Here is a 26,101-nt window from a genome sequence, read left to right as displayed (position 1 = left end):
GTTACTGCAAAGGGGACATTAGTAAAGGCAGAGCCTGTTGGTTCTCAGTGGGGCTGGCAGCCCCTGTGCACATTCCCAACAGTCCTTGGGGTGGTCAGACAGGCAGAGCTGGGATGAGCCTTATCACTTCAGAGCCTGACTAACTTAAGTCCACATTTGCTATGAGAGGGACATGGCATGGGGTGGAGCTTCTGTGGCCTTGGGAAGCCCCTAGCTCCCATGGCCGCCCACCTCACCCCTCTGACCTTGACCAAAGGGCTGGAAAAAAGCTCCCACCACCAGTCAGCTGCAGGAGCTGGCTGCAGGCTTTTCCTGTAAGAAAGCCCACCCAACCGCCTGCCCAGGGCTAGGGCAGCAGCTCCCTGGCCCCGCCCGCCACCTCCCCAATCTCGGGCAGGAGCAGCCCCTCACGTCCTCCCAGGAAGTGTGGGCAGGAGCCAGGAGGCTGCCCTTCGGTGGTTCACAGACTGAGGGCCCGAGAAGAGGGCTCAGGAGGAGACTGGAGGGTGGAGGGGAAATGCCTTAATTTATCCGGGACAGGTGCGTTGGGCCTGTAACAGGAGCTGCCCTCTCACTCCCACCCGCCCAACCCCAGCCAGCGCCCCAGGAAGTGGGGGAGGGGCGGGGCAGCGGCCAGGGAGCCGCTCAAAGGCTCAGCTCCCACCCCTGCCCCAGGTCGGCCGGAGGCTGGGCCAGGACCTGGAGTCTGGCCCCTCTGCGTCTTGTTTCTAACCCCTGGCTTGCCCCCCTTGAGAAAGTCAGCTTGCCTCTCTCAGCCTGTTTTCTCACCTGGGAAAATGCCTTCGTGAAAGCACTTATAAGAACGTGCTTTCCAACACGCAGCGGTGAAAGCAGAGTCCGCCTGCTCTTCAGCCAGGAACCACCAGGGGGCTGCGGAAGTCGCAGGGCTGAGTTGGGCCCAGCAAGTTCAAAGGTCTGCCTCTCTGCTTGATGGCTCCCACCTCTTAGGGCCTCACCCCAGTGGCCTCATAGGCCCACCTGGGGCACAAGCCCAGAGGCCTCGGTCCCTCTGCCGTTTCGTGTTTATCAGATTTTCCCAGCCACAGTGGAGATGCTGAGGACAGGGGCTCCCCACAGAGGGGTAGGGGAATAGATGGAGGTTACTCTGGGGTAGCTCTGCCAGCAATTCCTGGAATTTTGAGGCCGCTAGAGCATTGTGTGCTGTTTTTTGGGCAGCGCCTAGCAGTGCTGACAGGCCATGCTGTTTATAGCTGTGCTGAAGGTCAGGCCAGCCTCTGAGGGCTCCTGCAGGGCCTGGCTTCACTAACTGGAACACATACTGAGAGAATCCCCAGCCCAGCCCTCTCCTCCCACACTCCCCTTCCTGGGGCTCAGAGCTGACCCTGACCTGGCAACGGCTCTGGAGGGGGCAGAAATTCAGCTGACAGGCCCCCAGGGGAGAGCTGGGGGCAGCCTGACCTGGCGAGGGCTCTGGAGGGAGCAGAAATTCAGCTGACTGGGCCCTAGGGCAGAGCTGGGGGCAGCCTGACCTGGTGAGGGTTCTGGAGGGGGCAGAAGGACCCTGGCTGGGTCCTGAAGGTGGGCCGGGAGTGCCCTCCAGCCTGGAAGAGTCCTCCCGATTCTTTGTGGTTCCCTCTCATCCGGGACTCCCGTGATTGCAAAGGTCCCCCATTCCGGGCCCTCCTATTCACAAACACAGCTTCTCTGCCCCTCTGGAGCTAGGCAGGCCCCACCTTTCCTGGGAATCATCCTAGGAGGCGTGCATTGTACCAGAGCTTTCTGGGCATCATTGAGTGTGACATGCCCACAAGAGAGGTCCGGGGCGTCCAGGATGAAGATGGAACTATGGATAGGAGGAGGAGAGAGACAGTGGCTGGGAGGTGAGGCAGCAGAGACTCAGAGATGGAGAAAACTTCCAGAAGGGTATGGCCATCTAGAGGGGTGGGCAGGGACCCCAGCATTAGGCACAGGGAAGTCATTGGAATGTGTAAAATCGAGAGATGGAAGCCAGGCAGCTGAGCATGAGAGGGATGGGGACACGGGAGACAGGACCTGCTGGTCACTTCTTGGAGAAGTCTGAGTGTGAAGAAAGGGAGAGAAACACAGAAAAGCTCGGTGGAGCAGTAAAGACAGGAAAGGCTTTTAGGATAGAAGAAACTGTGGCTTGTTTATCTGCCAGGATGGGGTTGGGGGGTGGGGCCACAAGGAGACAGGAGGTTGGAATGAGAGAGTGAGGGATGGAGCAAGGTCCCAGGGGAGGCCAGATGGGAAGGGAGCAAGCACAGCAGGGCGGTAATTTAATCATTCCATGTTAAAATGCATTTCCACTTAACGCTCCTGCGGAAGTACCTGGGATGGCCAGTCTAGAGGGTTAGGAGGAAGATTCTGGAAGTCACACCTTTATAAGCACCCATTACCTGCCCTCCCCTTCGTCCCATACCTGTACACGGGCAGATATAGAGGGGAAGAAATACCTTCTGCCCTGGTGCACTGGCCCAGAGACCCCAGAGTGATGATAGGGGTGATGTCCAGAGCTGTCTGCAAAGTCCAGCTGCCCTCCCTGCTGTGGGAAGTGGGGAAATAGGAGCCGATAGTACGGTGGACCTGGAGACCTGGAGGGCACCTTGTTTCCCTGAGACCCTGGACAGAGCTTTTCTCCCCTCCTCCATGAGGCTCCGGCCCCTTGGAACCCCACCCTCTGCCAGCAGCAGGGGATGTGAGCTGACAGCTTCAGCCCCTCTGGTGCTTCGTGGGAAGAGGCCAGGGTCAGCGTTTGCACTAAGGTCCTCTTTGGTTTAGAATTTCAGTTTTCTCAGCCCTGCACTCTCCTTACATTATCCCTATCTACTAACATAATTCTCACAATAATCCGAAAGAAAGGCATTGTCTTTCTCTTTATACTAAGGGGTGTGGAGGCAGAAACTAGACCCCCCACATCAAGTTCATACCAAAACCCAGGCTCTAGCTATTGGCCGCCTCCCTCCCAGGCACCGGCAGGGGGCTTTCGCCACAGTTGCTCCCGGGCACCCAGCCACTCCTATGCCCCCATCTGGGATGCCCTGAGACCACAGCCCAGTAAGGCAGGGGCACTCCTTCAGGCCGGGGGGCTGGCCTGTTCTGGGAAGATGAGACATCAGGGGTCTCTCGGTTCTGCCCAGGGCGGGTTCCCCGATGAGTAGGGGCTGCTGGCTGAAGAAGACTGAAGAGTGAAATGGGAAGACAGCTTTCACAGGAAAGAGTTTCTAAATGTGCTCAAAGGAGATAGAAATAAAAAATTTTTAAAAAGCCTCCAAGGATTTAGCTACCTTGGGTCTTTTCTGGATCAAGGTAAGGAAGAAGAGGGGGATATACAGTCAGACGAGATGCTTGGATCAGTCACGCCGGCACCTACCCTCTCATGAGCCCTGGGATCCAGGCAGGCTGGTCTTGCTGCAGGAGGAGGGGCCCTAACAATCCTTGCCCCGAGTGCTGAGCAGTCTCTTTGGGGCCCCCGCCTCCTGCTCTAAGAAGACATGGACAAAGCTAGAAGAGGCCATCCCTGAAAGAGGATACCAGCATCCCCGCCCCCACTGAGGGATCTTGGGCCTTGCCCAGGGCAGCCAAAGGCCTGGACCAGCTGAGCCCTGATGGGCAGGGGCAGGTGCAGGGACAGCATGCCAGGAGCTGGTGTGGAGGTTCCCCTCTGGGGTGCTTGGCTGCTGACCAGGCCCAGGGGAGGCTGAGCTCTCCCCTAGGAGGAAGAATCACCACAGCCCACACCTGAGGATAAGGGGCAGAAGGCAGGGCCTGGCAGGGGAAAGAGCTGGACATCCAACCGGAAGGGTAGACATTAACCTGCCCAAGCCTACGGGGGAGATATCCCCAAGGCAGCTCCAACGAAGGACACTTCAGGTGCCCTGCACTTGCATCAGTGGATCTGGCCCCAGCCTCCCTTGGAGGTCATTCCGGTGTCCTTGCTTACAGCATCATCCATGATCTTCTGACACAACCTCTGTCCTGCCTGGAGGACAGCACCTCTGCAGGCCATAGGCCCAGCCCCTCTGTCTGGGGTCTGCAGCCACCCTCCCCTACACACACAGAAGTTCCCTGCTGTATAGATAAATGGCCCCTGCTCTATAGATGGATGCATCTAGGTGAAGCCTTGTTGTGGGGGAGCCTTGATAGTTTGGAAGCCCTGCTCTGCAGAGCTCCAGGCAGTCCAGCAGGACAATAGAGGCATTGCAAATTTCACTTTGAATGCAAACAAACTGGTGTCTACAACCGTCTTTGAAATGCTGCAAAAATAAGATGGATGGATGGATGGAAGGATAGAGGGACAGGTGTGGGATAAAGCAAGCTCGGTAAAATGGCATAGTAGAACCGCCGTGGTAGGGATTTGGGTGTTCACTGCAAAATTCTTCCAGCTTTTCTCAGTTTGAAAATGTTTATAATAAAATGTTGGGCATAACATAGTCCTGAATGTGAAGCCAGAAGGTATAGGGAAAGGCAATTTTCTGCAGGATAGGCTGGCTAGGCAGCTCAAGATGCCCTCAGGAGGCCCCTGTCCGTCTAGAAAAGTATATTGTTTGGGGTTTTTACTCTGTGCTCAATCCCTACACTGGAAGAAAACATGCTTCTGTCATTAGTAGAGGCTCTCTATGGCAATGAACTTGTGGCTAAGCGCTGTGTGTATTTTGAAAAGTCCCAGGTAGTTCTAGTATGTCCCTATGTGAGCCTGGGAAGCAGGCTGAACTTTGGAAACCAGATGATACAGCTTCCTGGCAACCTTGATATTTCCCTATTGTCCTTGCCCTCTCTCAGCAGATTCAGGGTTGGGGGGGGGCTCTGAGCACACGTGGTCAGTGTCTTAAACACTGCCATAGTCCCTAGGGCTGAAATGGCTGGTCAGTGGTAATTGGCAAGGGCTCTACTGTCTTGCTGTTATTACTAGTATGGTGTAGGACAGTGTTTCTGTGACCAGTTGTGCGGTTAAGCAGAAGCCATTCAATCCCTGGGCTACCCTCTAGAGTAGATCTGGGATGGACTGGGAACTGGGTACTACAGGGCGACCTGCTTTGGCCTGGGCCCAGAGTCACCAAGGATGGGAGTTCCCTGTGAAGGGGCCTTCCAGGAGGCTTCCAGCCGTGTGTCTGCAAGCCCAAAGCCTGGCCAGAGGCCATCCCAGACTCCGCACGTGAAGCATGGGATGGTCCTTAGGTCCTCTCTGGCTAGGCTCCTTCTAGGATGGTCCCAGACCTTAGCCAGAATCTGGCTTCTGCCAGTCCTAGGAGCCAGCCTTGTCTCGGGTGTAGCCAGGAAGATGACTGGGATGTGCTCCAGAGAAGCCAGGAGAACTGACTGGTGGGCATGTGGAAGAGGAAAAGCCAAGGGACACCCTCCAGTCACAGCTGGGGGGGCTCCCAGAGGCTCTTCTTTCCTGTGATATCATTGGCAATAGGACCTCTATGGTATTCCACATGATATCATGTCAGGTCATAAAGCTATTCTATATGATGTCATCCTGGGACAGGACTTCCATGGCATTCCACATAATGTCATGGAGGGCCTCCACATGATGCCATGGGGTCAGGTCATAAGTTAATTCTCTATGATGTCAGCAGGGACAGCGCCTCCATGGCATTCCACATGATACCATGGTGGTGGGGGGGCCAAGTCCCCATGGCGTTCCACATGATACCACCAGGGCTGGGGGCAGAGTCCCCAGGGTGGCCCATGAGCTATCTTTAGGGGTGGTGCTCCATCACATTCCAGCAAATCATTTTAGATGATGTCACTAGGCCCTCCAGAATTTTGCATGTCCTGTGATATCACTGTGGGTAGGTCACCACGGTATGAGGCTGATATTACTGAGGGCTGGGTGTGCAGAATTCGCATTGTGCATGATGTCACTGGGACTGGAGTCTGAGCCACTGTGGCATCCTAAGTAACATTCTTGGGGCATTCCTGACATTCCCTGGGCATTCCTGGGGCAGAAAATCCAGGGGGCAGGTCACAGGGGGCAGGGCCACCAGACCCTGTGACGTCATAGGAATGCAGGATTTGGAAACTGGTCCCCAACGTGCACTCCCTCTTCTGGAAGTATGAAGTGACCACCGAGCACCAAGCCCTGCCACATTTCCCAGCCAACCTTGCCCTGGTCTGTGGAGCCCCCTGTTCTCCCTAGGTAGGACTAAGTGTTCCCCAACACTCTGGCCACCTTCAATGGTAGCACTAAGCACCCGCACTACAACACAGTAAATGTGTAGGTGCATTTCTCCTGCCTGCTGACCCAGAAGCATCACAGGGGCGGTGATGAGTCTTCCCTCCCATGTCTTCCCTCCCTACTGGAGCTCCACAGTGTGCTGGGAGAAGGCGCTAGAGTAGGCTGACGTAACAAACAGCCCCCAAGTCTCAATGGCTTAGCATCAGAAAAGTTTATTTCTCACCCATGCAAGGTGCAGTGTGGTTGCTCCTTAAGTCACCTCTCCTTCGAGCAACGACTCCAGGATCCAGGTCCCTTCCTCTTGGTGTTTCCACCATCCTCCTCTGGGTTCTCTGCATCCAGTCAGCTGCCAAGCAGAAAGTGTGGAGCATCGTAGGCCCAGCACTAGGGGCAGATCTAGAAGTGGTGTGCACAGCTTTCACCACATTCCACAGGTCAGAGCTAGCCACTAGATACAAGTGCTGGGAAATGTGGGGCCACTGTGTTTCAGGAAGAGGACATCGCTGGGAGCAGCCACTACTGGCCACAGTGAAGAAAAGACAAAGAACGGGCCTCTACTCTTACCTGAGGACTGGTTGATGCCTCCTTACATAAGCTCACGCCCTTTCTCCTGCCCTCTTAGATCACTCCGGGCAGCAAGGCAGCCCAGTCCCAGCTCAGCCAAGGAGACCTTGTGGTGGCCATTGACGGCGTCAACACAGACACAATGACCCACCTGGAGGCCCAGAACAAGATCAAGTCCGCCAGCTACAACCTGAGCCTCACCCTGCAGAAGTAGGTGGCAGCTCTCTGAAGCAGGCAAGGGTTGGGAGGGCTTGGGGATCAGAGCATCAGGGCCAAGGGAGGGACTGTCCAGTAACAACCACATGGGCCAGCCCTGTGCTAAAGGCTGTGTGAGGAGGTAAGTGCCGCCTCTGTACCAGAGGAAGGACCAAGCCTGCTCTGTCAGTGCCATTACTGCCTCACTTAGTGAGACTCAGGATTAGCCAGGGGCTGCACCCATGGTGAGGGGTCAGTGGGGGCCTGGAAGCCAGATTTTCTGGCTCCAAAGCTCATATTCTGCCTCCTGCTATTCCCAGGCAACCTCCCAAGAAGGTAGCAGCAGCCCATGGGTGCAGACCCAGAGACTCCAGGGCATTGCCATCTCCATCACGGCCAGGCCCAGTGCCTTCCAGGAAGGACCCTGGCCATGGGAGTGAACATAGACCTAGGCCCTCTGACTTTGTTGCCCAGTCTCACTTGCTCCCCTCACCAGCCCTGCCCAGGTAGGGGAGCTCCTGGCCCCAAGAACCACTGTCCTCACTTTGTCCCATTTCTGGCTTCTTCAGGTCGAAGCGCCCCATTCCCATCTCCACGGCTGCGCCCCAGGTCCAGTCCCCTCTGCCAGTGATTCCCCACCAGAAGGTAGGTGCTGACTGTCAGCGGGCAGCGGGCCTACTCTCAGCCATGCTCCTGGCCTGCCTGGCCCAGCCCCTTGCTGGCCCAACTGGGGTGAGGAAGCAGCATCTGCCCTGACTGCCTCCTGCCCCTGCCATGGCTGATCATGGGAGGTGAGGCAGGCCCTCGAGGACAGGGTGTTCAAGCCCCTTCCCTGGCTCCTACCGTCACCCTCAGGAGTCATGACAGGCTGACAGGAAGCCAGCATGGGCAGCAGTGTTCTCAGTAGAGAGTCATCCTCCCAGCAACATGGGGACAAGTGCTCAGGAGGCTCTGATCCCCAACTGCCTGAGGGGGCTGGGCAGGAGCAGCATGAAGGGTGTGGAAAGCTAGAGGCTCAGCTGGGGCCAGCCACCCCAGGGGGGATCCCAGGCATGTAGGAGCCTGCTGGCCTGAGGGATTTCTCCTCCAGCACACCATCTCTCCCTCTGGTTTCCATTTCCCCACCTGCCCCTCCATGCTTCTTTCCCTGGCCCCAGCAAGGACATGTCCAGTGCACATCCATATGGCAGTGCTGACAGTGACCAAAGAGGCAGAGCCCTGTCTGCTAGACCTCACTACCCACCCCGCTCTGGCCAAGCAGCCCATCCCTGCTTGGGAGGTCCCCCCACGGCCCCCACCTGTGTGACCTCAGAGTGACCTAGTCTCTGAGTAGGGTAGGATTGGGCCATGGCTAAGTAGAGAGAGGGGAAAAGAAATGCATGGCCCGCAGCCTGGGCAGAAAGACTTCATGGAGGGAAGGAGAGATTGACTTGGGGTTCAGGGTAGGTAACATTTTGGGGGACTGGGCAGAAGGCTGCTTGGCAGACATTGCAGAGGTGGACCAAGGGAACCAAATGCCAGCCCAACTACTTCCTTAGCTTCCCCTCTACCCCACCTGCTCCCAGTCAGCCCGGGGGCCCAGGATGCCTAGGTTTTCCAAGGGAGGGGAGCCAAATCTCGGGGCCCCTTATTGGCTATGTGAGGGCATCTCAGAGGGGGATGAGCAGACGTAGGATGGAGGTGACACCCCACCACCCCCTGAGCCTCACACCTACCTTCTTCCGGCCCCACAGGCAGGCTTGGCTTGGTTTTCTATGCAGGGCTTTGCTTTTTGCCCAGGTGGATACCAGCCTGGGGGCCCAGAAGCTGGTGCTGCCCTCGCTCCTCTCTACAAAGCCCTGCTCTTCCAGGTGCCTGTCTGGCCCCTCTCAGCTCTGAGCAGGCGCTCCAGGCTGCAGGGGTATGGCCGCTGGGTGCTCACACTAACACCTCTATTTCAGGTATCCACATTTCTAACACTGTCTTCTCTCTCCCCTGCATGGTGCTGCCCTGTGCCAGGACCCTGCTCTGGACACCAACGGCAGTCTGGCGGTGCCCAGTCCCAGCCCCGAGGCGCGGGCCAGCCCAGGCACCTTGGGCACGATGGAGCTCAGACAGAACCTGAGCTCCTCCTTCTCCCAGACCTCCATCTTCTCCCACACGGGGGCCTCTGACCCCTCCCCTCCACGGGGCAGCCCAGAGGGCCCGAAAGTCCCACAGGGCTCGAGACAGCCAAGGCAGTATAACAACCCCATTGGCCTGTACTCGGCAGAGACCCTGAGAGAGATGGCTCAGATGTATCAGCTGAGCCTCCGAGGGAAGGCCTCAGGTGCTGGACTCCCAGGAGGGTAGGTAACGGGTGTGCAGCTCTCCACAGTGCTCATGGCAACCTGAGTCCTTGGTGCTCCGCGGAGGCCTGCCTCATCCAGCTGCCCCCAAGCCCATGAGGCAGTGCAGGCTGAGAGCAACAAAAGCCATGGTCCCTTCTTGGCATGTGCTGTGAGCAGACTCATCATTGCTTTACTCAGCCACTCTCAGGGTAACATGCAAGATTTTGCAGATGAGAAAACTGAGGCTCAGAGAAGGTTAAGTGGTGGTCCAGCTGTCTAGCTATTAAGTGGCTGAGCCAGAATTTGAATGCAGGAGACTCTGACTCTCAAAACTGACAGACCAGGCCACCCCTCAGGATAGGACTGCTGTCCCCAGGAGCTATGGGGAAGGACACATGCTGGTCCTTGCCCTCTGGAAGGCCTGAGACAGAAGTGGGGAAGATCTAGAGAGGTAACAGTGTGGGTTCTGTACAGCTGGGAGTGGTCTGGGAAGGCTGCCTGGAGGAGGAGCACCTGAGCTAAATATGGAGAGTTAGGAGAGGAGAGCAGGTTGCAGGACTGATCCTGGCCAGGGTGGGGCAGCAAAGCAGCAGATTCCCGAGGAGAAAGGGGCTGTGGAGGAGAAAAGCAGCCCATTCCACCCCACCCTGCCATCTAGCTGGGGACCCTGTAAGCACAGGAATTAAAAGAACATGGAGTTGGGAGTTGCACCTGGGCTGAGGGAAGTCACACGAGGCACATCTCCAAGACCTTCACGCTTGTTATTTTAAACTCCATCGTAGCCTGGGCCATCATATAATGATCTCTGTTTTCCAGAGGCAGAACAGGCAGAGTTAAGGCACTGCAGTCTGGTGGTTAGGGGTTCAGGTTACTTGTCTGTACAACTGGCAGAACCGCTTTGTCAATGTCACAGGTTAGTGTAAGGATCTGGTGAGTCAATGAGACAGTACAGGTAAAACACCGAGCTCTGTGTCTGCCACCTACCTGGCATCATCACTGCCAGGATTGGAACCTGGGTCAGCCTGGCCCAAGCCCACACCCTTCCCCCTACCATGGCTAAAGAAGGCACCTGCCCCAGACCCCAGCTCCCCCAGTTCTCCTGGCTTTTTGTGGGATCCTGGGTGAAGCTGGTCTCTGACATGACATGGCCTGAGCATCTGGGCTTCTGACTTCCTGGACCCAAGGTGGCACAGCCTTATTACCTTCCACCCCCACTGCCTTCCCCAGGCTGTAAAGGGTTTTCGCCAGTAAACTCAGGGGGTGGCAGAACAGAAATGGCCTCCTTTGATGGGCTGGAGGCCCTTCCTCTTCCTCTCTGACAATGGCCCTGGGAAAGGAGGTCTTGCTGGGTAGATTGGGACCCCTGTGAGGCCCACCTGCAGTAATCGTAATGTCTCCGCTCACTGAGCCTTCACCCTGGGCTGGGGGCCAGCTAAGCAGTTCACAAGCTTTATCTCACACAACTCTCCGCAAATTCAGAGACAGGCATTATTTCCCCCACTTAACAGCTTGGAAATAGAGGCTCAGAGAACTTGGGTAATTTGTCCCAAGGTCACACCTTGGGCACCTGGGTCTGCCTGACTCCACCCTGTATTAAGACAAGGACCTACCAACCTGCATGGGGAAGCCCCGTGACTCTGAGATGCTCTTCTGTTAGCCATGAGGTTTCCCAAAATAAGTGTGTAAATTATTACTTGACACTCAGAGCAGCAGAGTCCAAGAGTCCCCTCCCAGGGAAGGCGTGCTGGGGAATGAGGATGGGGTGCTCCGCCGTGAGTGAAAGCCGGTGGCTGCTGAATGCGGCCCCTGTCTTGGAGCCATGATGGCAGGAAGAGTCATAGTCTCTGATCCAGACTACCCCAGCATAGCCTCTGCTGGCTGAGGTCACCTCCTTAGCTAAGTGATATGCACTGTCGGGGTTGAAGGTGACAGGGTCAGCAAATGCTAATGGCCGCATCCGTCTGCTGCACACTACCCCAGGCTGAGGGCTTTACCCTCTGGATCCCATCTTGTCTGCACTGTCAGGCTGGGCACTGTCATCTCAATTTTAGGAATGAGAAAACTGAGGCTGAGATGGGGGTGGGGGTGGGACTTGCCCAGAGTCACAGCCCTTGAAAGAGGCAGTGACAGGATTTGAACTCTGTTCTGTCTGGCTCCAAAGGGAAGCACCTTCCCCTACATTTTCCTCTGGGCAGCGTGTAATATGATCCCACTCAAGGCTTGCATCCTCAGGGGAGGAGTGGAGAAGAACAGATGGGGTGGAAGGGCAGCCAGGCCTGAGCATTCCTGTTACCTCCTTCTCTCCCATCCTTTCTGGGGCTGGCACTAGAGGACAGTGTCCCTTGTGCCACTTGGTACAAGGGCAGGTCTTGCATCTTTGGCTTATCCTCCCTAAGACCTTAGCGCTGGCTCCTCCCTGTCCTCCCTGAGCTGTGACTACTGCAACCATCCTAGCCTCTAGGTCCTTGGACTGAAGCTGAGTAGGGGGCAGAAATCAATGCCAATCTGCATGCCTGGTTAGAGAGAGTTGGCTGCCCAGGGAAAGGCAGAGGCAGCCCCTGGGGCCAACACTGCCCTCTGCAGGAAGCACTGGGCTTGTCAGGGCAAGAGCTGACTGCAGCTGTCAGCACTGGCCAAAAATGGAGTCAGAATGGAAGCTCTGTGCCTGCCTAGCCCCTTCCTAATATAGCTCCACCAGCAGCTATTTTGAGCCTGGGAGGACAGACGGAAATTTATCAGCTCTGAGACAGTGGCAGGCCTAGGGCTCAGCAGGGCCACTGCAAGGCTGTCTGGGGCTGGTGACCCCCTGGCATTGTCCTGGCTCCCCAGGATCCTGGCTGAGAGATGGTGGGCAGATCTGGGGAGGTGGCAGAGTCAGGGGGCACAGCTGCCACCTTCCACACTCCCTCTGCCTTGGGGTCCAGACGGGGCAAAATGCACTCGCAGGATGCTCACTCTTGGATAACGGCGTGGTGTAGGGGACCCCAGTCTTTCTCATCACCTCTAAGCTGGGCTGCCTCTGTGGGGTGCTTTCCTGCAGCAAGGCTGGACCTCTCCTCTAGCCTCCCCTACTCCTGCAGCCCTGCCTCACTGCCCCTCCACAGTGAGAGGGCAGGTCCTGGAGCTGTGGGTAAGCGTCACACACAACTCCCGCTAAGGTGAACAGAGCCACCAGAGCTGCCCCCTACTAAACGGGGTAAGTCCAGAGCCCCCGGACTTTGGCCCTTCACTTAGAAACCACGGTTGATCCTATGTGCATCCCAGCTTCCTCTCTGGGATCAGCAGCCAGGTTGGGGGCGGGAGGGGGTGGAGCTTCCCATGTGTAGCAATGAGTGCCAATGAAGACGGACAAGAACAACTTGTCCCCTGAAAAGCTGAGGCTGTTGGAGACCCCTGAGGGGGACATGCTGCTGTGGTCAGCATCTCTAACCCAAACTGAGGGTCCCCAGGCCATGGCCTGGCTCCAATGGCTGCACCCTCCCTCATCCAGAGCCAGTTCCAGCTGGCTCTGCCTCCACCAGGGTCAATCTGAGCACGACCCAACAGTCCCACCCTGGGCAGTTTCTCACTCTGATTGCTCCATCTTCTTCGCGCTTTCTCTCTCCCACAGGTGGTAGTCAACTCTCCAGCCAAGTTAGTATCAAGAAAGCATGTGTGTGCGCCCGCCGGCTTATCCGAGCATGCGCCTTTGTATATTTGGTGTGGACAGCGTGAGCCTGTGTTGGCATGTGTCCATGGGGTGCAGAGTGTCCCTGATGAGCCTGCATGTGGGGGAAGCTGCCCGTCTGGAGTGGAGGCATTTGGGGAGGGCGGCGGGCTCCCTCTGATGGACCAGCCCTTTAGTTCCCAACGTCGTGCTGCATCTGCTTAAGACTGCAGGCTGGCTTTGTGGGTAGTGGGTGGAGCGCCATGATGAAACCATGTTCTGGGTGCACCTGGAGGATATATCTGCCTGGGCAGGACCCTCCGAAGAGGCTGCCCCTGGTCTTGTGGGGGTCGCCGCTGGCAGCCACACCTTTCCCTGGACCACACAGCCAGCTATACTGGAGCCTGAGCCCTGCCCGACGGAAGAAGGCACGCTCCCGGAAGCGGCTGAGGAGCAGAGGCCGGGCCGCCCAGGCGGTGGCCGGTGCCACGAACCCCACTCCCTTCGTGGAGGAGCCTGCGCTCAGAATCCCTGTGGGGCTGCCCCGTGGGGCTGCTTCTGGCCTTTGGGGTGCTCTGGACTCAGCTTGGGTTTCCAGCTGCCTCCCGCGCGTAGCCAGCTCCTGTCGCCTCCCCCACCCCCACCCCACCTCCACCCGGTCCCCTTACTTCCCCAGCCCTTTCTGCTTCCCGGCTGTGTGTGGCGAGAGATCGCTCGATGCCTGGCGCCCCCTCCTGCCCCTCGGCGGTAGCTCAGGCTGAGCCTGAGTCTGCAGGGCGCTTTGGAGAGATGGGCAAGAAATACCTTCCAAGGGCTTTGGGCGGCGGTCGAGGATTTTTCCTGACCACACCAGCCTGGCACACCAGCCTGGCCCACAGTCAGAGGGACTTGGGGAGCCCACTTGGGAGTTAGGGCCTCGGCTTTGGGAGATCCCTCACAGCCACCAACAGCAATCCTTACCCAGACCTTCTCTGTAACCCCCACCCCCACCCCCGGGGCCATTTTCTCCTTCCTCCTCCTCCCCACTTCCCTCCCATCCTGCTCCTCACACACCCCTCCCCCCCAGCGCCGACTACCAGGAACGCTTCAACCCCAGTGCACTGAAGGACTCCGCCCTGTCGACCCACAAGCCCATAGAGGTGAAGGGACTGGGAGGCAAAGCGACCATTATCCACGCGCAGTACAACACACCCATCAGCATGTACTCTCAAGACGCCATCATGGACGCCATTGCTGGGCAGGCCCAGGCCCAGGGCAGTGACTTCAGTGGGTAAGCGCCTCCCCTCCTGCACCATGGGTCACCGCCTTCCGCCAGCACAGCGGGGCCACATCGCCAGCGGAGGCCACTGCGTGCCACCAGATCTGTAGGCATCCGGCCAGCTTTCTTTCCCGTGCGGTGGGCCTTACGGTGCTCAGAACATGGTGGTTCTCTCTTCAGAGTCTACTGCAAGATCAGCTTTAGGAGAAGGTTGGAGAAATCTTCTTGGAGAAGGCTCCATGAGGGGGTTGGTTTAGAAGGGAACTTCTAGAATCCTGTTAACAAGGGACTGCCTTCTCATAGCTAAGCTTTTCTTTGGGGGTAAATTGCTGCGTTCTTACAGCGATGAGAGTCTTATTCAAATACCTAATTGAGTTTCTTATTTGGAAAGGGACCTCCAGACCAACCATTCAAGGGGTGTTGATGGCAGTCAACCCCATTGCAGAGCTTGGGATGCACGCAGGACTGGGCACCTCTCTCCTCCTGTTTGCCCTAGGGAAGCCCGCCCTCAGGCAGGATTTAGGACATCTTTGGTTCCTGGGATGTGCCCATCAGCTAATGAAACTTAAGAGTTGAGTAGGGAGAGAGTTGGCTGAAAATTGTAGATGAAACTGCTGATAATGCAAACCTTAACGGGGACTTATGTGTGTGTCTTTCTGTCTCTCTGTATCTCTCTTTCTGTCTCTTATTCTGTCTCTGTCAAACACACACACATACGCACAGAGTCCCATTTTTCTAGTTGGGAATACCATTGTTGACTTTCAGAACAGGCTGATTATTTCTTTGGGCAACATCTTATCCTTAGGTCAGTATTCCCAACAGCTCAAGGCAAGAAGTCTTAAAATGATGTTTGTGCATTTTTTTCCCCTGAAGTTAGGTAAAATGGATATTGTAAGAGGAAGGGAGGGGTTAAAAGTCCCAGAAACCTCGTCTAGTTCTTGGCCTTTCCAGAACCCAGTCCCTGTGGCCTTGATGTACATTATAGGGGTCAGGCTCCAGAGAGGCCAGAGGATGGAGCCTTGTTGCGGACTTCCAAGGCTCGCCTGGCCCTAGAGAGCTGGAGGAGCCTTGGCAGCACAGTAGTTAAGAGCTTGGCTGCTAACCAAAGTGTCAGCAGTTTGAATCCAGTGGCCTCGTCTTGAAACCGTATGGGGCAGTTCTGCTCTGTCCTATAGGGTCGCTAGGCCTCGGAATCAGCAGTACTTCATTTCGGCCACCAGAGAGCAGTGATCGCTTGCCCTGGAGCAGAAAAAAAAACTGTTGCTGTTGAGCCCATTCGGACTCATAGCGACCTTACAGCTGTGGGTCTCGAACCTGGATCAGGGCTCCAGCTATTTGCAAAACTTCAGATGTTGATTTATTTAGTTCCATCATCTCAAAGCCGAAAACATGGCCATGCGAGTTTAAAGACGCAATCTTTAGCTCATGTGTACCCAGAAAACCAAGGCTGCCTAGCTAAGCCCAAGAGCTAACGGGATTTCCTATTAACATTTGTCCGTCACGTGTGTCCTTGGTGTGCTCTCCAAAGTAGGAACGGTCACCTGAGGGAAGTTAAGTGGAAAGTAAGGGCAGAAGTGCTCTTCGCTAACTGTATTTTTTCTGCACCCCTTGGGAAAAGACTGCTATCACTTGGCACCACCGACTTTTGGAACACAGAGCACCACTGTTCTAATCCAGGCTTCCAGGGAGCCTTTCCCATCCCCCCTCCTCCCCCTCCCCCCCCCTCCTCCCCTCCCCTCCTGTGCCTGGAAAGCAACATCCTTTCCTGTTCTTTTTAACTCAGCCACGTGGTGCCGTGATGGCGGGTAAGAAGTGCTGCTTCCATTTCTGTTAATGTCCTCAGTTCCTTCCTCACTGACCGGTTTCTTTTTGTCTCTCTCTCTTCCTCCTTTATCCGCCCTCGTTCCTATAACTCATGTCTGCTCTCTTGTGTGCGCTCCGCCCCTCTGCCCTCCCATGATGGACATGCACCCATTGCTGGGTTTTCCTCTGCTTGGCAGGGCATCGCCGCTGGTGTAAGTAGACCCCATGGTGTCTGTCCCATCGTCTGTCTGGTTGCGATATGGCATGTGGGGTTGGTGGGATATGTATGCAGACCAGTGGTCAGTGGCTCTGTCCATGTTCTTCCTCGCATCGACCTCACAGCCTGTACAGGCAAGGACTTATCTTTTGGGGTTGTCCCCAAATAACGTTTCTACAGCCACAGAAATCACAGTAATGACACTCATACTGCCCCCCCCCCCAAAGCTGGGGTTGTATCGTGTGTTCTCCTTGCCATGCTTTGCGGAGGCTCCCCTACCACCTTTCCTATCTGCGATGAGAAGGCATAGACCTGGATGTCAGAATCCGCCCTGGACCCTTCTTCAGGGACAGAGGGTGGCAAGGGGGCCACTTGGAGGCTATTCCCCAGAATCTTCCTGGGAGATGAATCTGTGGAAGCCAGCGCCTGTCAGGACCACCCATGGGAGGTGAAAGATGAGTCAGATTTGAGGGCAGTGTGCAGAGGGGACCTTGTTGTCGTGGCGACTATAGAGTGTTCACTGTGGCATGGAGAGCAGACGGGAAACGGCTCCAGAGAGAGGCCTCTAACCCAGGGTCACAGGGCACAGGGCCTGTGTCACCTTCTCTCTAAATGTCCTTTCTGAGCATAGCAGTTCCTTCATCTGACTGCAGTCTCTGTCACAGCAGCAGCAGGAGCTCCTGGCCTCTGCCCAGCGTGGCGGGAAGCAAAGCCAATCATGTGGAGTCCCCAGGGCTCTCTCCGAGCTGCCTTCTTGCCCTTGAAGCTCAGGAACGAGAAGCGGAGCTCTTCAAGGGCACGTTCCAAGAAAATGGCAGCAAACGTATTCCATCTGCTGACCTCAAAGCTCTGTGTAGTCAGGCTCAAGGGCAGGGCCTGAACTAGGAACCTCACCTTCCCTCTCCCATGGCACAATCCACACTTCCTCCCTCCCTCAACTCGTCACGGGCCAGGAATCAGGACCTGGTGTCCTAGCGTGCCTTCCTGTTGTATTGCCCTTCTCAGCCAAGGACTTCAGCAGATTCAGCCTCTGCTTTAGGAACCCTTGAGACTGCTCCCTGTGCCAGAAATGGCTTCCCCAGAGAAATCCCATGCTCTTCTTTGCTCCCTGGGCCCCTCCCTGGCTGGACCCTAGCAGGATCTGCTGGTCTCCTCTGCTTGTGCCCAACCCCAGGCTGCTGGTACCTGTAGATCTCTGGGCCAGGGCAGAGCCTTCAGGGAAGTAGGGGCAATTCAACCCAACTGTCATCTTTCTCTACCTCTACTCTCATGGCCAACCCTAAGCCAGGCACAGGGGACCAATCCTGAGAACCTAGTTCCATGGGAGACTAGGTCAATTCTTCTGTCCAGCTGCTTGGAGAGAGGGTGGAGGACATGGGTACTGGAAAGTTCCTTCTCCTGGCCAACTAGCCCTTAGCAGAGTATAGAGGCAGGCAGGGGTACTTGGCAGGGCGAGCGTTTGGGCTAGGCCATGTCTCCAGGTTTGTGTAAGACCCTGGTAGACAGGAATGGCCTTCCTGAGTCCTCATGACTAAGAAAGGCCTGGTGGAAAGGACACTGGGCTGGGGGTCGGGAAGCCTGGGTTCTAGCATAATGGGGCCCCTACAGCTGTAACCTGAAGCTAGTCAGCTGGCCTCTCTGGACCTCACTTTCAGCACCTGTAAGAAGAAAGGGTTGGACCACTGGGGAGGCAGCTGTTGCTGCTGTGAACTTTGCCTCAGCCTACCCTGACCTCTGGGGGATGGGGGACTGGCAGCCTGGATCCCTGGCCCTCCCAGCCAGTTGAGTGGACACTTGCAAAATTTTGATCATTTGCTACCCTGCAGTCCAGCTGGGCTGGGAGGCACTGGACCCAAGGGGCTCTGGGGTCCCTTCCAACTCTGATGTAGGATTTATTCATTCAACTGAGAGCTTCTGAGCAGCTGCTATGTGCCAGACCCTGAAAGTTGAAGGCAAAGTCTCCAGGTCTTCATTAAAAGACTGTGTTGCCCTGGGCAGAGCACTGGTGACCCTCCCTGCAGTTCCACTCCCAACATTCCCAGGTCAGGAACCGTCGCTGTCTGGGCTGGCAGTGCTAGGGCCGGAATGGGCCCTACTGCCTTGTTTCTCACACCGCCTCCCTGCCGAGCCTGCCTGTTCTTGGCTGAGCTGGAGCCCCCGGCCCCCCTCCATGGTGGTCACAGCATTGGTGCTCCCTGTTTAGTTAGATCCAAAGGTGTGAGGAAGCCCGAGCTTCCAGCCTGAGGAGGCCTCTGAGTCCCCCTGTCCCCACCCAGCCCCAGATACACAGTCTGCTCAGGAAGGTTGAAATGACTTCAGAGGACCATCTCTGCCTTCTTCCTTAAAGAGGATCCAGTACCCCTCCCACAGGGCGGGGGCACAGGCCTGAAAGGAGTTAGCTTGGGGTGGGGGGGACAGGAGGGCTCTCGGCCTCCTGAACCTCGAGGGAGAGGACTCACTGCCTGATCGTGACCACCTAGAGCACCGAGGACCCAGGCAAGCCATCATAGGTTCTCAGCAGAGGGAAAGGGCCTCCTGGGAAGAGACCACAGACACGGGGGTGGGGGGAGGTAGGGAGATGATTCCAGCCTAGCCCCCTTTGATGGCCTCTTTCTGTACTGCAGGAGTCTTCCTGTTAAAGACCTGGCTGTGGACAGTGCCTCGCCTGTGTACCAGGCTGTGATTAAGAACCAGAACAAGCCAGAAGAGGAGGCCGATGAGTGGGCCCGCCGCTCCTCTAACCTGCAGTCTCGTTCCTTCCGCATCCTGGCCCAGATGACAGGAACAGAGTACAGTAAGTGAGGGCCTTGGGGTAAAAGCGGAATAGGAGGTGCCAAGGGCCCTGAGGGCACCTGGACCCTACTCCGCGGTCTCCGGAAGCCAGGAGCCAAGCCTCCAGCCCCTAAAGATACTGATGGCCTTGATGAATGGTTAGCAGCCTGCAGCGCTCCTCTGGGCCCCCTCGGTGGCCCCAGGGGCTAGCTGTCCAATGACATCACCTTCTACTCTCCTCGGTGGCTTCCATCATGGGCGAGCAGTCTTCCCAAGCTGCTTCCAAGTGCAGTGAGCACTCTGGGCTGAGATGAGAGGACTTCCCAGGCCATGCCTCGGACTGCTGCTTCCCCACTGCCGAGTTACTCTGATGTCTCCTTTCTCCCCCTGGCCTCCCACCCAGCACCTGGGGCCCTTCCTTCCCTTCCACCTTTCAGGGAGACGCAACGTTAACTGTGCCCTGGGGATTCAGTGCCCACAGAGCTCCAGGGACTTTTCTTTCTTACACTCCTTATCACTCCCCCTGACCCAATTCCTTTCTCTCCACAGTGCGAGACCCGGACGAAGAAGCTCTGAGAAGGTCAAGGTAGGTGCCTGGACTCAGGCTCTGAGGTCTTGCCCCTCTTAACCCCATTCCCTCACCAGGCAGTCCCCTGGTCACATGACCCATGGAAGGAACCTCTCAAGTTCTTTCATTTGGAAACTGCTAGCTCCCAGATGCTGGCTTGGGGCAGCCGTTCCGGGTCATTGAGGTGGGAGCCTGCAGCTGAGTCTCTATCCCCCCAGTCCCCAAGCCACAGGAGTGAGGACTCTGGGCTTCCCTGGCTCCATCCATGGCTCCATCCCTGGGCAGGGGACAGGGCTGCTTTGGCCTCCGCTGGGCTGTTGAGAATGAGGTTACCTGTCCCTGTGAGGGCACCAGGCTGGCCGCCTGTGAGTATGAATGCTGGGCACCAGGCATGTGGGGGCCGTGCGTGGCAAGAGTGCCTGACTTCTGGGCTCACATGTCAAGCTCCATCAATTGCTTACAGCAGAGCAGCTGCCGCAAGGAAGAACAAGCCCTGGGCACGAGGAGGGGCTTACACAGGGCTAGGTGTCTCAGGTGCATGGGCTCCTTGCAGTGGCAGGTCTGAGTCATACCCACTCCCGCACCACCTGTGGCATGTTGGGTACCTGTGACCCTGGGCAGGCAGCAGGACACTGCCCTGGAACCTGCCGGGCCCTTCCATGGCAAGGCATGGGGTTCGGTGTGATTGTGTCTTCTGTGTCCTCTTCCAGGGAGAGTTTGCCTTGGGCCAGTGTGTCCCGTGGCTGGCTTTGTGCCAGGGGCTGGGCCTCAGAGGCCCTTACCCACCTGGGCCAGGCTTTCAGCACTTGTTAACCAGAGTGCAGTGGCCACTGGACTGCATGGAGAATAGGACTCAGGTCAACTGGGAGCTGATGCGGTTTTTGTTTTGAACCTATATTTTGCTACTGCAAGTTCCTTCCGCTTCTGGGCTGAGGCACCCAAGCCTAAAGCGTAGTGCTCCTAGTCCTGCTGATGATGGAGTGCTGTTCCGGTGACTTTCCTTAACCCTTCGGTGCCTGCAGTGTGTCTACACAGAGTCTAAAGGCAGTGGTGTTTCATTTAGCTCAGAAGTTACTATCTGGCTATTTTAAGTGTGACCGAGATGCCCACCCCTCTCCTCCTGTGGCCCACTGCCCTCCGTGCTGTGTCATGTGTGTCCATGCCCTGCGTTGAACCACCCACGCAGAAGCTGCAGGGAGCAGTGCAGACCTAACCAAGATTCGTTGAGGGCAGGCTTTATGTCACACACACCAGAGCAAATACAAAATCCCCCCAGGCCCCTTCCATCAGACACAGAAGCCAGCCTTTCTGGCCCCTGCCTCCCTTCTGCACTGCTTCCGGTTCTTTCAAGTTCCTCTCCCTCCCTTTTGCACGGCAGCCATTTGACCCTCAGCATGCACCTCATCAGCCAGGCAGGCTGTACAAGGGGGAAGGGTGCCAATGAAGGTGGGTTACAGTGGACTGTTGTTGTTGTTGTGATGATATATGTGACACAGTGTTTACCAATTCATCATTCTTCACGTGTACAATTTAGTGATATCAGTTACTTTAATCATGTTCAACACTCACCAATAATTGTTGCCAAATTTCACATCACCCTAAACAGAAACTCATTTACTTCCTTAACAATGGCTCTTCTTTTTTCATTCCTTCATGCGCCTGGTAACCACTAATAAAACATTGGAGTCTAGATATTTCATATAAGTTATAAGTGAGATATGTGATCTCTTTTGTGGTAGGGTGTTTTTGAAGGTTCATCCATGTTGTAGCATGTTAGAAGGACTTCATTTCTCGTTTGGTGGGTAGTACTGCAATGAAACTTGGTGTTCATGTGTCTGTCTGTGTCCCTGTTTTTGAGTCTCTTGGATATGTTCCTAGGAGTGGAATTGCTGGGTCATGAGGTAGTTCTATGTTTAACTGTTTGAGGAATCGCCACACTTTCACAGCAGCTGTACCATTTTGCATTCCCACCAGCAAGAGATAAGGGTTCCAGTTTCTCTGCATCCTCACCAGCATTTGTTGTTTTCTGTCTTTTTTTTTACCTTAGCCATCCTGGTAGAAGCTACAGTGAACATTTGTCTTTTATGTTTCCCCTGGAATATTTGTAGGCTCTACAGTGTTGATTTTTCTGGAGATTTCATAGAGCAGTTGAAGGTGAGGGTTTCATCACACACCCCACAGTGAAAGCCCTGCCACTGCCTTCTCCATTGTGCAGCTGGCAGGGGTTCTTTGTTCGGCCTCCCCCTTCCGATGGAGCACCAGAGCTCACTGCCTCCTCCCTCCTCCCTCCTCCCTCCCACAGGTGCCCTGGGCATTTCAGTGTCCTCTTCCCTCTGTGTGCGCAGGAACTCGGCTCCACCCTAGCTCCAACCTCCAAGCTCGCGTGGCAGACCCTCACGTTGCTGGTGAAGCACAGGTCCCTCCCTTTAACAAGACCCTCATGAGAATGCAACGGGCAGTGATCAGTACAAAACTTACCTCCATTTAGTGGATTATACACCCTGGAGTTCTGCCACCATTTGTTTTTGTTATCGTTGGTTGCTGTGGAGTTGACACTGCTTCATGGCACCCCATGTACAACAGAAGGAAACACGGCCCAGCCCAGCACCATCCTCACAATCATTGGTATGCCCAAGACCATCGTTGGGGCCACTGTATATTTTGAGTGCCTTCCAACCTAGGGGGAGCCCTGGTGGCACAGTTGTTAAGAGTTTGGCTGGTAACCAAAAAGGTCCTCAGTTCAAATGCACCAGCCGCTTCTTGGAAACCCTATGGGGCAGCTCTACTCTGTCCTATATGGTCACTATGAGTCGGAATCCACTCGACAGCAACGGGTTTGGTTTTTGGTTTCCAACCCAGGGAGCTCATCTTCCAGTGCTATATCAGACAGTGTTATGTCGTGGTCTGTAGGGTTTTTGTTGGTTATATTTTGGAAGTAGATCACCAGGCCTTGCTTCCCAGTCTTAGTCTGAATGCTACTCTGAAACCTATCCACCGTGGGTGACCCTACTGTATCTGAAATACTAGTGGTGTAGCTTCCAGCAACACACAAACCACTACAGCAGGACAAACTGACAGACGGGTGGTATTCTGCCACCCTAACAAGTTTCAAATCCAACTGGAGTGGTTGGAACCCCCAGGGTGTCTCATCCTCTGAGCAGCCCTCATGGGCAACCTGGTGTTTCTCCTCCCTTCTCTCTTGCCCGTTCTCCTTTCTCTTCCCACCCTCCCTCTCCCTTTCTTTTTGTTCATTCTTCTCCTGCTCCTTCCTTGGGTTAGCTGTGAATTTCTAAACAGTGCCAAGCAGAGTGGGCTCCCTGGGCTTGCTGATTACCCATGAATGTTCCCTGACCCTGTTCAGTGAACACTGATAGCAGACTCTGTGGCCCCGCCGCATACCATGGTAGAAACAGTGATTGACACTCTAGCTGACAGTGTCAGATTTCTACCTTCTGTGTTCTCAGTGGTCGCCATGGGGTGGTCATGGCCGTTTCTGCTGGTGGTGCTGTTAGAGGGGTTGAGCACTCCCTGCCATGGGGTGTCTCTTCATTCTGCTTTTACCCCTTTTCCCTGCCCTCAGAGAGGCAGGAATGTGGCAAGGGAAGAAGACACCCAGTACTTAGATCATAGCTTGGCCACTGACCTTCTGCATGGCTTCAGACCATCCACGTACTGACTCTGAGCCTCAGTTTCCTCTCCTACTACGGGGGAATATTGGACTAGAGCCGTGCTTTGCAAATACATTAGCAGTGGGCCCCTTTCATCAAGCAGAATCTTACACAGGGTCGCCATATACAGAGCTTAGGGTATAGAACAGAAGTCTGTAAGGCAATGTAGATGTGGGAGGGGGCACAGGCAATCAGCAGTGCATCTGGCCTCCTGAAAACCAGTGACTGTTACCGTGCAGAAACGTACAACCAACACTGTCGTATCCTCTGATTTCTAAAGATCTAAAGCTGATCTAAGGAGCTCTGCTGACAGTGGTTAAGCGAAAGGTCAGCAGTTTGAACCCACCATGCGCTCCGCAGGAAAAAGATATGGCAGCCTGCTTCTTTAAAGATTTACAGCCTTGGAAACACTATGGGGCAGTTCTACTCTGCCCTATAGGGTCGCTATGAGTCGGAATTGGTTCTATGGCAGTGGATTAAACCTGATCTTCCTAACTTACTATATTCTGGAAATTAATTTTTTTAGCTAAACTTTTTATTTTGAGATAATTGTATATTCACATGCAGTTGTGGGAAATAATACAGAGAGACCCCCATACCCTTTGCCCACTTTACTCCAGTGGTATCATCTTGCAAAAAAACAGTCAAATGTCACAACTGGGATGTTGACATTGATACAGTCAAGGAACAGAACATTTCTTTCACCACAAGGGCCCCTCAAACAGTTGCCCTTTTATACCCACAACCCTCCCTCCCTGCCCCAGTCCTGAAAGCTACTAATCTGTTCTCTCTTCCTATAATTTTGTCATTGCAAGAATGTTGTATAAATGGAATCATATAGTAAGATACCTAGCGTGGTTGACCTTTTTCAGTCAGCAGAATTCCCTAGGGATTCATCCAGGTTGTTGAGTGTGTCAGTAGTTCATTCATTCCTTTTTATGACGAAGTGGCATTCCCTGCCATGGATAGAGCACTTTGGTTTTTAACTGTGTCTTATACACTGCATAGACTAAACAAAAAAAGTCCCTGTGCTGGATGTGGGCCATCGGCCACCACTTTGCACCCTCTGGTCTGAAGGCTGTCAGAGTCCCTCCCAGCAAGCCTGGAGGTCCCAGGATTTTGACATCGATGCGCTGGCATCTCTCTTCATGTCTGCATTTCTGGCTGCTTCTCACCTGCTTTGTCTGTGTCCTCAGGCTCAGCAGGCCAAGGGTTGAGCCCCAGAGGCCCTGCTGGCGAGAAGTGTGGCTGCCCTGGCCCTCTGTGTCTGGGGCTGAGGCCTTGGGAGGATGCATGCACTGGCCAGCACTCAGAGTGGGCAGGCTGGGGCAGCCAGTGTTTCTGGGACAGTGAAGGCTCAGCAGAGGCTGGGGAAGCCCAGGGAGGCAGCAGGTCTGTTCACCAGATCTCGTCACAGGGACAGGTATTCATCCTTCTTGGTGCCCAGCTAGAGGACAGAGACCGCGCTAGGCCCACGTGCCCATTTGGTTCAGCCCCGAGAGCCCACGGCCAAAGCAGCCCTGCCCAGCCCTAAATATACAGGCCAGGGAGAACACAGAGCCCTGTCTTTGCCCAGCAAGCCCCACTCAGTCCAATCCAAGGCTTCAGTCCCTAGATCCCGGTCCTTCCCATTTTGGTCCTGTCCCAACTCAGGCCTGATCACCTAGAAAGCCCCCCATGGATGGCAAGCCCTCTCTGAGTCAGCCTTCATGCCTCTGCCCAGCTGTCAGCAGGGCCGTGGCAGACACCGCCCCTAACCCCTTTCTTTCTTCCTCTCTGTCTGTCTCTCTCTGTCTCTGTCTCTGTCTCTGTCTCTCTCTCTGTGCCACAGGGAAAGGTTTGAAACGGAACGTAACAGCCCACGTTTTGCCAAATTGCGCAACTGGCACCACGGCCTCTCAGCCCAAATCCTTAACGTTAAAAGCTAAAAGGCCGACCAGGATCCCCACACCTCTCGGGCGGGTCCCCTTCTCTCCCTGCCCCCACACAGACCTGGCATGTGAGCCCTGCGGTGATGCTTGAGAATGTATGTGCTGGGGGCACCTGTTGATAGTCACCACAGCGGTTCTGCACCCCACCTGCCCGAGCAGATGGCCTAGCCTCCATGGCACTGCACCCCCCTCCCCACCCACCTGCCCTAGCCTCAGCAACCCCCAGAGCCTGAGCCTCCGCTCAGCTGCACAGAGCCTTAGCCAGTAGATGAGAGAGGACATGACAGGGTTCACTGACAACACCCCAGGGCCAAGGGAAACGGAACATGGCACTGGTCGATTTCCCATCTACCTCAGCTCCGGGAGAAGCAGCCTGGTCTACTGCCATTCTGGACCGAGTCCTATAGATCAGGGTACTGGGAGGGGCCAATACACTGGTCTCTCTGGAGCTCAGGGCAGCTGGAAAGGGCTGTTGGCAGAGGAAGTGGAAGTCCCAGGGTAGAGGGGGCAGAGCCCCCTTGCTAGGGCCTCCTGGCTGTGACGAGATTGGCGTGTGCGTTCTCTTCTCTGTAACATGTGTGCTTGGCTCCATGGCTTTCTCTCCTGTACATATCAGCATGCTTGTTGTGAAATAAAGAGGATTTGAAATGAACCAAACCATGCCCAGTCATGCTGTGCCTGTGTGCGTACCATCCAAGAGGGGCTGTGAGGGCAGCACGTGAGAAGGGGGGACAGTGCCCATGGGGTTGGGGAGCTCAGAGAGAGAGGATGGTGGGGTCGGAGTCTGCTGGGCAACCTTAGGCACCCAGGGGGCAGTGTGTCCATGGAGGATGCGCACACCCAGCAGCAATAAGCAGGCCGAGCCTGGGTTCCTTCCCTACCATGTCACAAGCCCCTTGCCCAGAAAGGCTGTGTTTGTGGTTAGCCCTGGGTCCAGGCAGCAGGGGAAGGGGTGCAGACATGTACTTAGATTTCTGAGCAGTTCA

At 55.5% G+C, this 26,101-nt stretch overlaps 1 protein-coding gene across 6 annotated transcripts in view; it reads left to right on the top strand.

Annotated features, from left to right (window-relative positions):
* The window catches only part of LDB3 (LIM domain binding 3), a 67,686-nt gene that overhangs the window by 2,529 nt on the left and 39,056 nt on the right, over positions 1-26,101 (top strand). The window contains exons 2-8 of one of the 6 annotated variants that reach the window (XM_064290303.1): positions 6,807-6,958; positions 7,513-7,588; positions 12,863-12,885; positions 13,965-14,168; positions 18,801-18,970; positions 19,498-19,534; positions 25,016-25,241. In XM_064290303.1, coding sequence (XP_064146373.1) covers positions 6,807-6,958; positions 7,513-7,588; positions 12,863-12,885; positions 13,965-14,168; positions 18,801-18,970; positions 19,498-19,534; positions 25,016-25,112 — 759 coding nt within the window. In that variant the 3' untranslated portion in view covers positions 25,113-25,241. Of the gene's footprint in view, positions 1-6,806; positions 6,959-7,512; positions 7,589-8,941; positions 9,271-12,862; positions 12,886-13,964; positions 14,169-18,800; positions 18,971-19,497; positions 19,535-25,015; positions 25,242-26,101 lie in introns of those variants that run through there. The other 5 variants (XM_064290307.1, XM_064290306.1, XM_064290304.1 and 2 more) reach the window with 5 other exon arrangements.

The sequence above is a fragment of the Loxodonta africana genome, chromosome 8, assembly GCF_030014295.1.
Source record: "Loxodonta africana isolate mLoxAfr1 chromosome 8, mLoxAfr1.hap2, whole genome shotgun sequence".
NCBI classification, from domain to species: domain Eukaryota; kingdom Metazoa; phylum Chordata; class Mammalia; order Proboscidea; family Elephantidae; genus Loxodonta; species Loxodonta africana.
The sequence above is the reverse complement of the archived record's forward strand: the minus strand, read 5'-3'. Positions and strand labels throughout refer to the sequence as shown.